Below are 14,689 nucleotides of genomic sequence, written 5' to 3' on the forward strand. Positions count from 1 at the left end.
AACATTTGATAAAGCTGGGTGAAGGGTGAGCAGGAAACTCTTGACACTATTTTTGCAAATTTTTTCCAAGTTATAAATTATTTCAAAGTGAAAGTTTTTTTAAAAAATTGAGAACATCTGTTTATTTTATTGACAATTTCATAACTCAGGAATTTGGGAAGACTTTATTTGTGTGCTTCATCTCTGATCCACTTGGCATCAGCTGGGCACCTGAGGCTGGAGGATTCACTTTCAAGATGACATCTTCACTCACATCTTCACTCACCAGGGTGTTCCTTGGCCCCTTTCTGTGCATGGCATGTGTCCTGCACGTTCTTTGCTCTGTGTTCAGCCTCTTAGAGCATGGGAGTCTAAGTGTAATTGCACTTCTTACTTGGTGACTGGCTTCCAGGAGGGCACTCCAAGAAATAGGATGTGGAAGTCATCAATCAGTGTCTTACAAGACCTGAGCCCAGAATATTGGTATAGCTTCACTTCTATCATATTCTGTTGGTCAAAGCAATAATACAGTCCAACCAGATTCAAGAGGAAAGGACCAAGACTCTGCCTCTCAATGGGAAAGTGTCTGAGAATTATGACCACCCGTGGCTCAGATGGTAAAGTGTCTGCCTGTAATGTGAGAGACCTGGGTTTGATCCCTGGGTCAGGAAGATCCCCTGGAGATGGAAATGGCAACCCACTTCAGTACCTTTGCCTGGAAAATCCCATGGACGGAGGAGCCTGGTAGGTTATAGTCCATGGGGTCGCAAGGAGTTGGACACGACTGAGCGACTTCACTTCATTCATAACAGATATTTCACCAAAATCTCACTGGCTTCGCAATAGAGATGAAATTGGTGAAAAAAAAGCACAGACTTTTTTTTGTCCAACATACATAGATTCTAACCCTAGCTTTACCATTTACTAACAGTGTGATGAGTTGACTCATTGGAAAAGACTCTGGTGCTGGGAGGGATTCGGGGCAGGAGGAGAAGGGGACGACAGAGGATGAGATGGCTGGATGGCATCACCGACTCAATGGACATGAGTTTGGGTGAACTCTGGGAGTTGGTGATGGACAGGGAGGCCTGGTGTGCTGCAGTTCATGGGGTTGCAAAGAGTAGGACACGACTAAGCGACCGAACTGAACTGAACTGAACAGTGTGATGTCCATGATCCTCAATTTCCTTATCTCTAAAATTGTGGCGGTAACGTAAATGCCCTGGAGTATTGAGAGACCTAGTGAAAACAATATATAAAATATAAGATATGGCAGGCAATAAATATGCAAACCTAATAATAATTGCTAGTGTTTATTGAATACTTAGTAAGTGCTCAGTTCATTTAATATGCTTTCTAAATGCTGTCTCAGTGAGTCATTGCCCCATCCTGGAGTGACGTGTCCCACACTGGTTCAAAAAGAGCAGCACCCATTTCTTCCAGCTTCGGTGGTGTTCGTCCTTGAGTCTGCTCCGTTTACCTGTCTGATCATTTTTCACTGCCTTGTTGCTTGGATCTCCATTTCCACATGCTGTTTATTTCCCATTTGTGTTGCTCCCTGAGGACCCAAGTGCTGATGCACGTTTGGCACTTTTTTGACACTGCCTTCTCCGCGTTTGTTCTCAGTGCTGTCAGTGCGGTTCTCGACAGCTTCTCACCCAATCTGTCAGCCCCCTCTGAGCCCGTGATTGCCTGCTCATCAGAGCCAAGACACTCGTGTCTTTGTTTCAGTGAGTGCTCTGCTGTCAGCCTCCCTTGATACAGGGTGGTGGGTGCTCAGTTGTTGGCCTACCCAGGAACATGACGTTCTGCACTTTGGAGCAATTATTTAATTTGAGGCAATTACTTGTAGGTGTTCTTTAAAGTGAAGATTTTTGCAGGCTGTGACTGAATTTTGATACAGCAGCTTCCCAGGCAGTTAAGGAGCTACTGCATACCCAGAAGGTTGTCAGTCAGTCTGTTGTCACTGGTAAATGTGGTGACCCTTTATTTTCACAGCAAGCTGAGTTTCTATTGCTTCACGTCCTGCAAGCAGTCAGATGATTTTTGTGTTTTTAATATGGAGACAAATAATAAAATTTGGTTTTGAGAGAGGTCACCTATTATTAATCTTTCTCCTCCTTGCTCTCAAAATATTCTTGCCTTAAAATAGGAAGAATCACTTTAGTCCTTTAAGAATTAAAAGCCACATTAAATAATACTCAGCTCAGGTATTCATTCATTCAGCCATCTTCTCTTAACAGTGGTTATGAATATAACTTCTAGTGTTATACTATAGGTTAAAATCCACTTAAGAGCTGTATGATCTTAGGAAATATAATTTGACTTCTCTAAATGTAATTTTTTTGTGGGTAAAATGGAATTTCAGGTTGTTGTGGGACTAAATAAGGACGTGTTTATGGTGTAATTAATTTAGATCTTGACATGTAGGAAATAGTCAATGGATATTGACTCATTTATTATCTTGCCCTTGGAGTTAGACTTTGCATATAAATGGTAAGTAGCCATGACAGTGTATTTACCTGTTATTTTCACTCTTAATAATTCTTTAAGTACCTTAGCCCTTTCAGTCCTACTAGGAACACTTATTTACCCCTCAGTGAAAAACAAATTGTTATAGATTACATATTTCTGAAGAGGGAGGCATCTTGAAAGTGTAGGACATCTTTTCTTTAAAAAGAATTTTTTTTAATATATTTCAGCTTAATTAGACAAATGTTGGACCATGTAAGAGTAAGTGGACAATGAAATAATGGGGCATTTAGTTCATTTGGTGGCTTGGAAGAGTGAATGGTTGTTTGCTTACAATGTACTTCATTGTTGGCTAGTAGGCTGAGGACCAAAGCTTCCACTGACATTGCCATCTTAAAAGAAACCTACTTGTGCTGCCTGAATGCTGGTCTATGGAGGTTGCTATCATTTAATGATACCTCTAATTATATTCCTAAATGGGAATAAGTCTTATCTAAAAGAGAAAAATAAATAATTTAAATATCTAACTAAAGTTGCCTTTTTTATTCTATTAGGAAATCAGGATACATTTTGTAGTGAAATAAAGAACTTGGCAGGATAGCGTGTTTATTCTAATTTCCAGCAATCTAGAGGTCTGAAAATATTGTGCCTTTGTTTGTATAGTCTGGCCACACTATTGTACTTCAGTTTAAAGCTTATGAAGTCTTTACTTTTCTTCATTTTTTATGATAACATCTAGGGTTTCACATAAGCAGGTACATTATGAACTTATTTAAAGAATTTATTTGTATAAAATTTTCTAATAAATGAAAGTTACCTCTTTAGCTGCCCAAACTTAAAAAACTACTTTTTATTTGAAACACAGACTATGCTTTCTTAAGCATAGTGTTTCAAATATAACATAAGCATTCATTAATATTTCTGAGATTATCACAGTAAACTAATGTTAGCAACTGAAGGGCTATTGACGTCATTAGATGAGCCCAGATAGGTATATATTTTTTTTAAAGTTTACCTTCTATCAAGTATAATATTTTGATTCTGATAACTGTCTCTATAGGCTGTGTTCTAATCTCATCTAGCACATACTTTGTCTTTTAGCTTGCTACTTCTGATATTTGTAAACAATAAAATCATGCTAGTTGCTTCAGTCGTACTGACTCTTTGGGACCCCATGGACCATAGTCCGCCAGGCTCCTCTGTTCATAGGATTCTTTGGCAAGAATACTGGGGTGGATTGCCATTTCCTTCTCCAGAGGATCTTCCTGACCCAGGGATCAAACCCAGGTCTCCTGCACTGCAGGCAGATTTTTTACTAATTCTAAATGTGAGTGAAATTAAAATTTGAATAAGTTTTTTCCTTGCTATTAGCAAGAGCTGTTTTGGTTATTTACAGATTCTTTTTTTCCCTAAATTCTTTGTGTGTTCCATAGCTCAGTTGTCCGATAGTTTGAGATCATTGAAGAAAATGTTTCTTACTATTATTTGATGGTGACTCTACACATTGGTCTAGTTGGGTCCATATGGAAAAGAATAAATCCCAGAAAACTTGGAGATACCTAGTTAAATCATTTAGTTAAATCATTTGGTCATCAAATAAGCACTTATTATATATATTACACCAACACTGTGAGGTGAAAATGCCATTAGACTACTCATTTGGGAGGCTTTGGAGAATGATCCTAGCCTGCAACTACTAAATGCATATATGAATTAGGTAATCAAGTTCATACTCTGAAAAATGAGAATCATAATACAGGTTGCTGTGTGGAGCCCTAGATTTCACTCTTTCTATGAAAGCATGGAGGTGGGGGAAATGTTTGGCAGGGAGGTCAAGAGCATAGCAAAGTTGACTGAACATGGAATGGAATATTCTGAAGGGGTCTGGAAAGGAGATAGAAGGGTAGGAGATGTGGCAGAGCTTTATGGGGATTAGAGAACTAGAGACAAGAGGTGCTTACATAGTAACAGCAATTGAAAAAAAAAAAAAAACTAAGAATCAGAGACATTGTGGATTTGGTCTTCATGGAAGGTTGATCAGCACAGCACTCCGGTTGGACTATGCCTAGTGGTTGTAGTGTGGGGGATGGAGGGAATGTGGAGCAGGGCCTACAAGTAGGCAGCAGCTAGAGGGCGAGGATCCAAATTTAGATTAGGAAAGCAAATTCCGCTTAATTGTAACCCAAGTTGTTTTTAAATTATTATTATTGTTATTATTATAGTGGTATCTCTCTCTTTTTTCTAATGGTGATCAAAACTAGTCTAGAATCATTGCTTGGTGTGGTAATGAACTCTTTGTCAATTTGATTTTGTCTCCTGGCCTGATTATGCGTTTTACTGCTTTGGTTTCTAAAGAATTAACTCAGTACATTCAAAACTTTCAGCCGCATATTTTGTGTTTATCATTCATCTCTTCTGCCATTACATCATATGTTCGGTAGTTGAGTGTGAGAGAGTCTCGTATTATAACAGGAAGATACTCTAATTTCCTAGTCCTAATCCTTGCTTCTGATTTTGGAGATAATAAAAGGATGGTTCATTAGGAGTTCTTTGCATAGCACATCTAGTACAATTCCATGTCCAAAAGGTAGTTTAGATTATACTTGTAACCAAGCTGAAGAGGGCATACCACGTAGTTATGAGAAGATATGAATTTATGGGAGATATCAGCTCAAATTTGAAAGGTCTTTTTTCTCGTGAATGATGACTTGCATGGCAAAGAAACAGCATATTCTGTGGCAGTTTTGTTTCTGCCTCTGTCATCTTGAGCATTTAAGATTCCTTTCTCTTGACTTTTATATCTCAACATCTCACTCAGAGTCAAAATTCAGCTCCAGTGTGGCTTCTTAGCAAGCTATTTAATTTTTTTTTTATTCCTGAAGAAATGTTGCTCTGGTTTTCAGGAAGAAAAAGACAAGTCTAGCAGATAGCCACTAATTACAACTTCTGCTGCTGCTAAGTCGCTTCAGTCGTGTCTGACTCTGTGCGACCCCATAGACGGCAGCCCACCAGGCTCCGCCATCCCTGGGATTCTCCAGGCAAGAACACTGGAGTGGGTTGTCATGTTGTACAAATACTTCTTGAAAACAAACACTAAAACGAAAAAACAGTTAGAATGGTAGGTAGTGGAGATCCAGGGTGATGCTTACAACTCCCCTCATATAGTCTGCCTCGGTTACCAGCAACACTTTTTGTTCTGTTTTGTTTTCCACGGGCAGTGTAACCATATAACACAGATAGGACTTAGAGATTTCACTTAATAATTTTAGACTACAGTGTCACTGTCATTTTGATCAAGGAACTTGACTTTTCCAGGCCTTGAACCAGAAATAGACTGAAGAAAAGTAATTTACTGTAAAAACAATAATTTTATGTGAGCACCAATTAAAAAGGACCTAAAATTTATAATAAGCCTCTCAGAGAAGAAAAATACCTTAAAAAATATCATTTAATTATTATTGTATGTGGAAATGAAAAAAATCAGATTTTATTAATGATATGTGGAGGTCTTGGGAAAATAAAAAAATGGTGATAGATGTGATTATTGATTTTGACTCTCTTTTTCTGTTTCAGGGTTTGAACATAATCTTTCATGTAGCCTTGGCTCTCCTAAAGGTAAGTCCATTTTTATGTTTAACCAAACTATCTTATCTCTCTGCCCTTGGAACTGAGCATCATTCAGTTTACAACCTTTGACTCATTCTAGATTCTAGAACACAAAAAAACGACTTCTCTGAGGAACTCTGCTCTTCTCTCCTTCTCCAATCTTTTGTTGTTGTGTATTTTAAGTTTGATTTTCTTATAATCCATTTAATCTTGCTATCATAACACTCTTTTCAGTAGCATGTAAAAATATTTCCATTCATTCGAGTTGGATGATATGAGAAAAAGTTAAAATCTGTTCTCTGTCAAAATGATGCCAGCTTTTTCCTTAAAATGCTTCTTACCATAATGACATCTCTAAAGGTAGCTAAACATATAATTGAATTATTAGAAAGCTTCTGTAATATGCTGACTAGAAAAGAAACTGCTACTTGCAATTTGCAGTTCTTTCTCTGATAGCTAGAAATTTATAGGACATGTCAGAATTCAATTATAATTACCTCTTTGGATTTTATATCAACATATCAATGCAACTTCAAAAGTGTGGTAATAGCAAGACATTTGCCACAGAGTTGATGAAAATAACCTGATTGGTTTTTGTCCTTTGGTTAAAAATGAAGTTCTGTTATTGAAAGTGAAAATTGCCCTGTTTATAAAAAGATGCAGGCTCACCCTTTTCCGAGTAAGTGAAAGTGAAGTTGCTCAGTCGTGTCCGACTCTTTGCGACCCCATGGACTGTAGCCTACCAGGCTCCTCCCTCCAAGGGATTCTCCAGGCAGGAGTACTGGAGTGGGTTGCTGTTTCCTTCTCTAGGGGATCTTCCTGATCCAGGGATCAAACCCGGGTCTCCTGAATTCCAGGCATACTCTTTAACCTCTGAGCCACCAATCAGTGCTTTACAATTTTCCTAGTAAAATGTAGTTGTTAAAATTGCAAACACCAGACTCAGATAGATTTGGTTCTAATTTCAGCTCTAGTGTATGACCTTAGGCAAATTACTCATAGTGCTCAGACCTTGAGTTTTGAGATAATAATGAAAACTAATTCATAGGATTGCTAAATAATAGGATCCGTAAAATCCCTTAACATAAAGTAAAGTTGTATTGCCTAATAAATGGTAGCTGTCATTATTGTGATCACTGTTATATTCATGAAGTTACTCAGAATTTATTACTAGATTCCCCATAAATCTTCTACATTTCCCCAAAGATCATAACTTGAAGCTTCAGAGAACCTCTTGATATTTTAGGAGAGCTTTTCTGCTTAACCATTAAAAACTTTTATCCAAAGCAAAGGCATCACATTACATGGGCCTTATATAACTCAAGACATGGGCTACTGCTCCTTATCTCTTATTGTGTTAAAATGTACATACAGTGTACTTCATATTTTTCATTTTGAGTTTAGATATGAACAATTCATTTGACAAAGTTACTTTAGGAGTTCTTGTTTGAATTTTGGAGCTGACCTCACATAGAATCAGTACACATAAGCTGTACCTAAGTGTACTTAACTGATCTGACTGCTCCCGCCTAGAAAAAGAATACCCCAAAACACATTTGACAGTGATTAATTTTTAGCTTCTAATCTGTCAGATAAAAGAATGTAAACTTGTTTATATAAAAATAATAAACTTAGGGATAGTCGAAAGTGCTTATGAACCTAGCCTAACCAATTTTCATTATAGCTGCAGAGGGATTTCTCTCTATTTCTTATGATGAGGGGAATAAGAAAGGTAAGTAACATTACTTGAGCACTTACTTAACATTACTTGAGCACTCAATGCTAACATTTGAGCATTGAGTGTTGCCATAGATCATCTCATTAGCATATATTAAATATCCAGATGTTATTTGTAGGAGAACCATAAACTGTATCAGCGAAAACTATTTAATAATTCTCTCCCCCAGATGATAATTGATAGAACCAAGGCCCCAGATTGTTTGAAATCTTTTGACTTAGCAAAGGTAAAGCTGAATTAATAATATTTTTAAACAACATAAAGATAGGTGAGTGTCTCTGTTGCTCAGTATGGTTTATAACATCTGTTTTCTGAATGGGAGCTATTTCCTTTTGGGTTAGAAACAGTCTACCAGGTGGCTAGAAAGCTACTCAGCTAAAAGAATGATTCCTTATAGTAGCATCATTAAATTATTTAGGCTGTTGGCAGAATCCATTAGGTAGGCTAGGTATATTCCTAAAAATCTAATTTAATGATTATATGATGCATTCAGTAGTCATAGCATAGTACATTATAATAGATGGGAGATGATCAGTGAGAATTAATCTGAGTGACTTCATGTTGGCAGAGAAAACTTCTAATCAGAATAGATTCTTTGCTTTCTGACAAGGATTAAAAGTAAATGACAGAACGTTCCCCTCCACCCTTACCACAAGCATATAAACATTACAGAGCTAAAGCCCATTTATAACCCTACCTTAGAGGAAACCATAATAAAAATTGGGTATAAAATCTTTCTCCCATGCTTTAGTCTATTGAATATGTAAGCATGCATTACCTACATACATATACTCATATACATATACATGTGTATATAAATAAATATGTTTTGATATGGGTTTGAGGCTTACAGATAAAGATGATGGGGAGGTAGTAAGTAAATCTTGAAGTACACTGTGAAAGGATGAACATATATTTATTTTCTTTTAAAAATGCTGTTGAATAAGACTTTTAATATAATAATATAAATATCCTTCTGTGTTATAATACACATGTAGTGGTTAAAAGCATGGGGTCAGACTGGTTGAGTTTAAATCCCATCTTACACAATTTGTCCAGTGATCTTAGGTAAATTACAGTTTCCTCATCTTTAAAATGGGAATATTAGTAATACCTGTTCCATAGGATTGTTGTTGTTGTTGTTGTTGTTTTAGTTTTTTATTTTTTTTAATTTTAAAATCTTTAATTCTTACATGTGTTCCCAAACATGAACCCCCCTCCTACCTCCCTCCCCATAACATCTCTGTGGGTCATCCCCATGCACCAGCCCCAAGCATGCTGTATCCTGCGTCAGACATAGACTGGCAATTCAAGTCTTACATGATAGTATACATGTTAGAATGCCATTCTCCCAAATCATCCCACCCTCTCCCTCTCCCTCTGAGTCCAAAAGTCCGTTATACACATCTGTGTCTCTTTCCCTGTCTTGCATACAGGGTCGTCATTGCCATCCTTCTAAATTCCATATATATGTGTTAGTATACTGTATTGGTGTTTTTCTTTCTGGCTTACTTCACTCTGTATAATCGGCTCCAGTTTCATCCATCTCATCAGAACTGATTCAAATGAATTCTTTTTAACGGCTGAGTAATACTCCATTGTGTATATGTACCACAGCTTTCCTATCCATTCATCTGCTGATGGACATCTAGGTTGTTTCCATGTCCTGGCTATTATAAACAGTGCTGCGATGAACATTGGGGTACATGTGTCTCTTTCAGTTCTGGTTTCCTCGGTGTGTATGCCCAGCAGTGGGATTGCTGGGTCATAAGGTAGTTCTCTTTTCAATTTTTTAAGGAATCTCCACACTGTTCTCCATAGTGGCTGTACTAGTTTGCATTCCCACCAACAGTGTAGGAGGGTTCCCTTTTCTCCACACCCTCTCCAGCATTTATTGCTTGCAGATTTTTGGATTGCAGCCATTCTGACTGGTGTGAAGTGGTACCTCATTGTGGTTTTGATTTGCATGTCTCTGATAATGAGTGATGTTGAGCATCTTTTCATGTGTTTGTTAGCCATCCGTATGTCTTCTTTGGAGAAATGTCTATTTAGTTCTTTGGCCCATTTTTTGATTGGGTCGTTTATTTTTCTGGAATTGAGCTGCAGGAGTTGCTTGTATATTTTGAGATTAGTTGTTTGTCAGTTGCTTCATTTGCTATTATTTTCTCCCATTCAGAAGGCTGTCTTTTCAGCTTGCTTATATTTTCCTTTGTTGTGCAGAAGCTTTTAGTTTTAATTAGATCCCATTTGTTTATTTTTGCTTTTATTTCCAGAATTCTGGGAGGTGGATCATAGAGGATCCTGCTGTGATTTATGTCTAAGAGTGTTTTGCCTATGTTCTCCTCTAGGAGTTTTATAGTTTCTGGTCTTACATTTAGATCTTTAATCCATTTTGAGTTTATTTTTGTGTGCGGTGTTAGAAAGTGATCTAGTTTCATTCTTTTACAAGTGGTTGACCAGTTTTCCCAGCACCACTTGTTAAAGAGATTGTCTTTACTCCATTGTATATTCTTGCCTCCTTTGTCAAAGATAAGGTGTCCATATGTGTGTAGATTTATCTCTGGGCTTTCTGTTTTGTCCCATTGATCTATATTTCTGTCTTTGTGCCAGTACCATACTGTTTTGATGACTGTGGCTTTGTAGTAGAGCCTGAAGTCAGGAAAGTTGATTCCTCCAGTTCCATTCTTATTTCTCAAGATTGCTTTGGCTATTCGAGGTTTTTTGTATTTCCATACAAATCTTGAAATTATTTGTTCTAGTTCTGTGAAAAATATGGCTGGTAGCTTGATAGGGATTGCATTGAATTTGTAAATTGCTTTGGGTAGTATAGTCATTTTCACTATATTGATTCTTCCGATCCATGAACATGGTATATTTCTCCATCTATTAGTGTCCTCTTTGATTTCTTTCATCAGTGTTTTATAGTTTTCTATATATAGGTCTTTAGCTTCTTTAGGTAGATATATTCCTAAGTATTTTATTCTTTTCATTGCAATGGTGAATGGAATTGTTTCCTTAATTTCTTTTTCTACTTTCTCATTATTAGTGTATAGGAATGCAAGCGATTTCTGTGTGTTGATTTTATATCCTGCAATTTTACTATATTCATTGATGAGCTCTAGTAATTTTCTGGTGGAGTCTTTAGGGTTTTCCATGTAGAGGATCATGTCATCTGCAAACAGTGAGAGTTTTACTTCTTCTTTTCCAATTTGGATTCCTTTTCTTTCTTTTTCTGCTCTGATTGCTGTGGCCAAAACTTCCAGAACTATGTTGAATAGTAGCGGTGAAAGTGGACACCCTTGTCTTGTTCCTGACTTTAGGGGAAATGCTTTCAATTTTTCACCATTGAGGATAATGTTTGCTGTGGGTTTGTCATAGATAGCTTTTATTATGTTGAGGTATGTTCCTTCTATTCGTGCTTTCTGGAGAGTTTTTATCATAAATGGATGTTGAATTTTGTCAAAGGCCTTCTCTGCATCTATTGAGATAATCATATGGTTTTTATTTTTCCGTTTGTTAATGTGGTGAATTACATTGATTGATCTGCGGATATTGAAGAATCCTTGCATCCCTGGGATAAAGCCCACTTGGTCATGGTGTATGATCTTTTTAATGTGTTGTTGGATTCTGATTGCTAGAATTTTGTTGAGGATTTTTGCTTCTATGTTCATCAGTGATATTGGCCTGTAGTTTTCTTTTTTTGTGACATCTTTGTCAGGTTTTGGTATTAGGGTGATGGTGGCCTCATAGAATGAGTTTGGAAGTTTACCTTCCTCTGCAATTTTCTGGAAGAGTTTGAGTAGGATAGGTGTTAGCTCTTCTCGAAATTTTTGGTAGAATTCAGCTGTGAAGCCGTCTGGACCTGGGCTTTTGTTTGCTGGAAGATTTCTGATTACCGTTTCAATTTCCATGCTTGTGATGGGTCTGTTAAGATGTTCTATTTCTTCCTGGTTCAGTTTTCGAAAATTATACTTTTCTAAGAATTTGTCCATTTCTTCCACGTTGTCCATTTTATTGGCATACAACTGCTGATAGTAGTCTCTTATGATCCTTTGTATTTCTGTGTTGTCTGTTGTGATCTCTCCATTTTCATTTCTAATTTTATTGATTTTTCTCTCTTTGCTTCTTGATGAGTCTGGCTAATGGTTTGTCAATTTTATTTATCCTTTCAAAGAACCAGCTTTTGGCTTTGTTGATTTTTGCTATGGTCTTTTTTGTTTCTTTTGCATTTATTTCTGCCCTAATTTTTAAGATTTCTTTCCTTCTACTAACTCTGGGGTTCTCCAATTCTTCCTTTTCTAGTTGCTTTAGTTGTAGAGTTAGTTTATTTATTTGAGTTTTTTCTTGTTTCTTGAGGTATGCCTGTATTGCTATGAACTTTCCTCTTAGCACTGCTTTTATAGTGTCCCACAGGTTTTGGGTTGTTGTGTTTTCATTTTCATTAGTTTCTATGCATATTTTGATTTCTTTTTTGATTTCTTCTGTGATTTGTTGGTCATTCAGAAGTGTGTTGTTCAACCTCCATATGTTGGAATTTTTAATAGTTTTTCTCCTGTAATTGAGATCTAGTCTTAATGCATTATGGTCAGAAAAGATGCTTGGAATGATTTCGATTTTTTTGAATTTATCAAGTTTAGATTCATGGCCCAGGATGTGATCTATCCTGGAGAAGGTTCCATGAGCACTTGAAAAAAAGGTGAAATTCATTGTTTTGGGGTGAAATGTCCTATAGATATCAATTAGGTCTAACTGATCTAATGTATCATTTAAAGTTTGCGTTTCTTTGTTAATTTTCTGTTTAGTTGATCTGTCCATAGGTGTAAGTGGGGTATTAAAGTCTCCCACTATTATTGTGTTATTGTTGATTTCCCCTTTCATACTTGTTAGCATCTGTCATACATATTGCAGTGCTCCTATATTGGGTGCATATATATTTATAATTGTTATATCTTCTTCTTGGATTGATCCTTTGATCAGTATGTAGTGGCCTTCTTTGTCTCTTTTCACAGCCTTTGTTTTAAAGTCTATTTTATCGGCTATGAGTATTGCCACTCCTGCTTTCTTTTGGTCTCTATTTGCATGGTATATCTTTTTCTAGCCCTTCACTTTCAGTCTGTATGTGTCCCTTGTTTTGAAGTGGGTCTCTTGTAAGCAGCATATAGAGGGGTCTTGTTTTTGTATCCATTCGGCAACTCTTTGCCTTTTGGTTGGGGCGTTCAACCCATTTACGTTTAAGGTAATTACTGATAAGTATGATCCCATTCCCATTTACTTTATTGTTTTGGGTTCGGGTTTATACACCCTTTTTGTGTTTCCTGTCTAGAGAATATCCTTTAGAATTTGTTGGAGAGCTGGTCTGGTGGTGCTGAATTCTCTCAGCTTTTGCTTGTCTGTAAAGCTTTTGATTTCTCCTTCGTATTTGAATGAGATCCTTGCTGGGTACAGTAATCTGGGCTGTAGGTTATTGTCTTTCATCACTTTAAGTATGTCTTGCCATTCCCTCCTGGCCTGAAGAGTTTCTATTGAAAGATCAGCTGTTATCCTTATGGGAATTCCCTTGTGTGTTATTTGTTGTTTTTCCCTTGCTGCTTTTAATATTTGTTCTTTGTGTTTGATCTTTGTTAATTTGATTAATATGTGTCTTGGGGTGTTTCGCCTTGGGTTGATCTTATTTGGAACTCTCTGTGTTTCTTGGACTTGGGTGATTATTTCCTTCCCCAATTTAGGGAAGTTTTCAACTGTTATCTCCTCAAGGATTTTCTCATGATCTTTCTTTCTGTCTTCTTCTTCTGGGACTCCTATAATTCGAATGTTGGAGCGTTTCATATTGTCCTGGAGGTCTCTGAGATTATCCTCGTTTCTTTTAATTCGTTTTTCTTGTTTCCTCTCTGATTCATTTATTTCTACCATTCTATCTTCTATTTCACTAATCCTATCTTCTGCCTCCATTATTCTACTATTTGTTGCCTCCAGAGTGTTTCTGATCTCATTTATTGTGTTATTCATTATATTTTGACTCTTTTTTATTTCTTCTAGGTCCTTGTTAAACCTTCCTTGCATCTTCTCAATCCTTGTCTCTAGGCTATTTATCTGTGGTTCCATTTTGATTTCAAGATTTTGGATCATTTTCACTATCAATATTCGGAATTCCTTCTCAGTTAGATTCCCTACCTCTTCCTCTTTGGTTTGGTTTGGTTTGGTGGGCAACTCTCCTGTTCCTTTACCTGCTGAGTATTCCTCTTGTCTCTTCATCTTGGTTATATTGCTGCGTTTGGGGTGGCCTTTTTATATTCTGGTAATTTGTGGAGTTCTCTTTATTATGGAGCTTCCTCACTGTGGGTGGGGTTCTATCAGTGGCTTGTCAAGGTTTCCTGGTTAGGGAGGCTTGTGTTGGAGTTCTGGTGGGTGGAGCTGGGTTTCTTCTCTCTGGAGTGCAATGGAGTGACCAGTAATGGGTTATGAGACATCAAAGGTTTTGGAATAACTTTGAGCTGCCTGTATATTGAAGCTCAGGGGAGTGTTCCTGTGTTGCTGGAGAATTTGCGTGGTATGTCTTGTTTTGGAACTTGTTGGCCCTTGGGTGGAGCTTGGTTTCAGTGTAGGTATAAAGGCATTTGATGAGCTCCTAATGCTTAATATTCCCTGAATTCAAGAGTTCTCTAATGTTTTCAGGCTTTGGATTTAAGCCTCCTGCTTCTGGTTTTCAGTTTTATTTTTACAGTAGCCTCTAGACTTCTCCATCTATACAGCACCGATGATAAAACATCTAGGTTAAAGGTGAAAAGTTTCTCCACATTGAGGGACACTCAGAGAGGTTCACTGAGTTACAAGGAGAAGAGAAGATGGAGGGGGTAGTTAGAGGTAACTGGAATGAGATGCGGTGAGATCAAAAGA

The 14,689-nt window shown here is 37.2% G+C and overlaps 1 protein-coding gene across 6 annotated transcripts in view; it reads left to right on the plus strand.

Moving 5' to 3' along the window:
• The window catches only part of RABGAP1L (RAB GTPase activating protein 1 like), a 726,983-nt gene that overhangs the window by 506,021 nt on the left and 206,273 nt on the right, over nt 1-14,689 (plus strand). For all 6 annotated transcript variants that reach the window (XR_011247784.1, XM_069546100.1, XM_069546103.1 and 3 more), the window contains exon 18: nt 6,025-6,066. Coding sequence is in view for 5 of the 6 variants with exons in the window: in XM_069546100.1 (XP_069402201.1) it covers nt 6,025-6,066 (42 nt within the window). In the remaining variant the exon portion in view is untranslated. The remainder of the gene's footprint in view (nt 1-6,024; nt 6,067-14,689) is intronic.

Source organism: Ovis canadensis, chromosome 12 (assembly GCF_042477335.2).
Source record: "Ovis canadensis isolate MfBH-ARS-UI-01 breed Bighorn chromosome 12, ARS-UI_OviCan_v2, whole genome shotgun sequence".
Taxonomy (NCBI): Eukaryota; Metazoa; Chordata; class Mammalia; order Artiodactyla; family Bovidae; genus Ovis; species Ovis canadensis.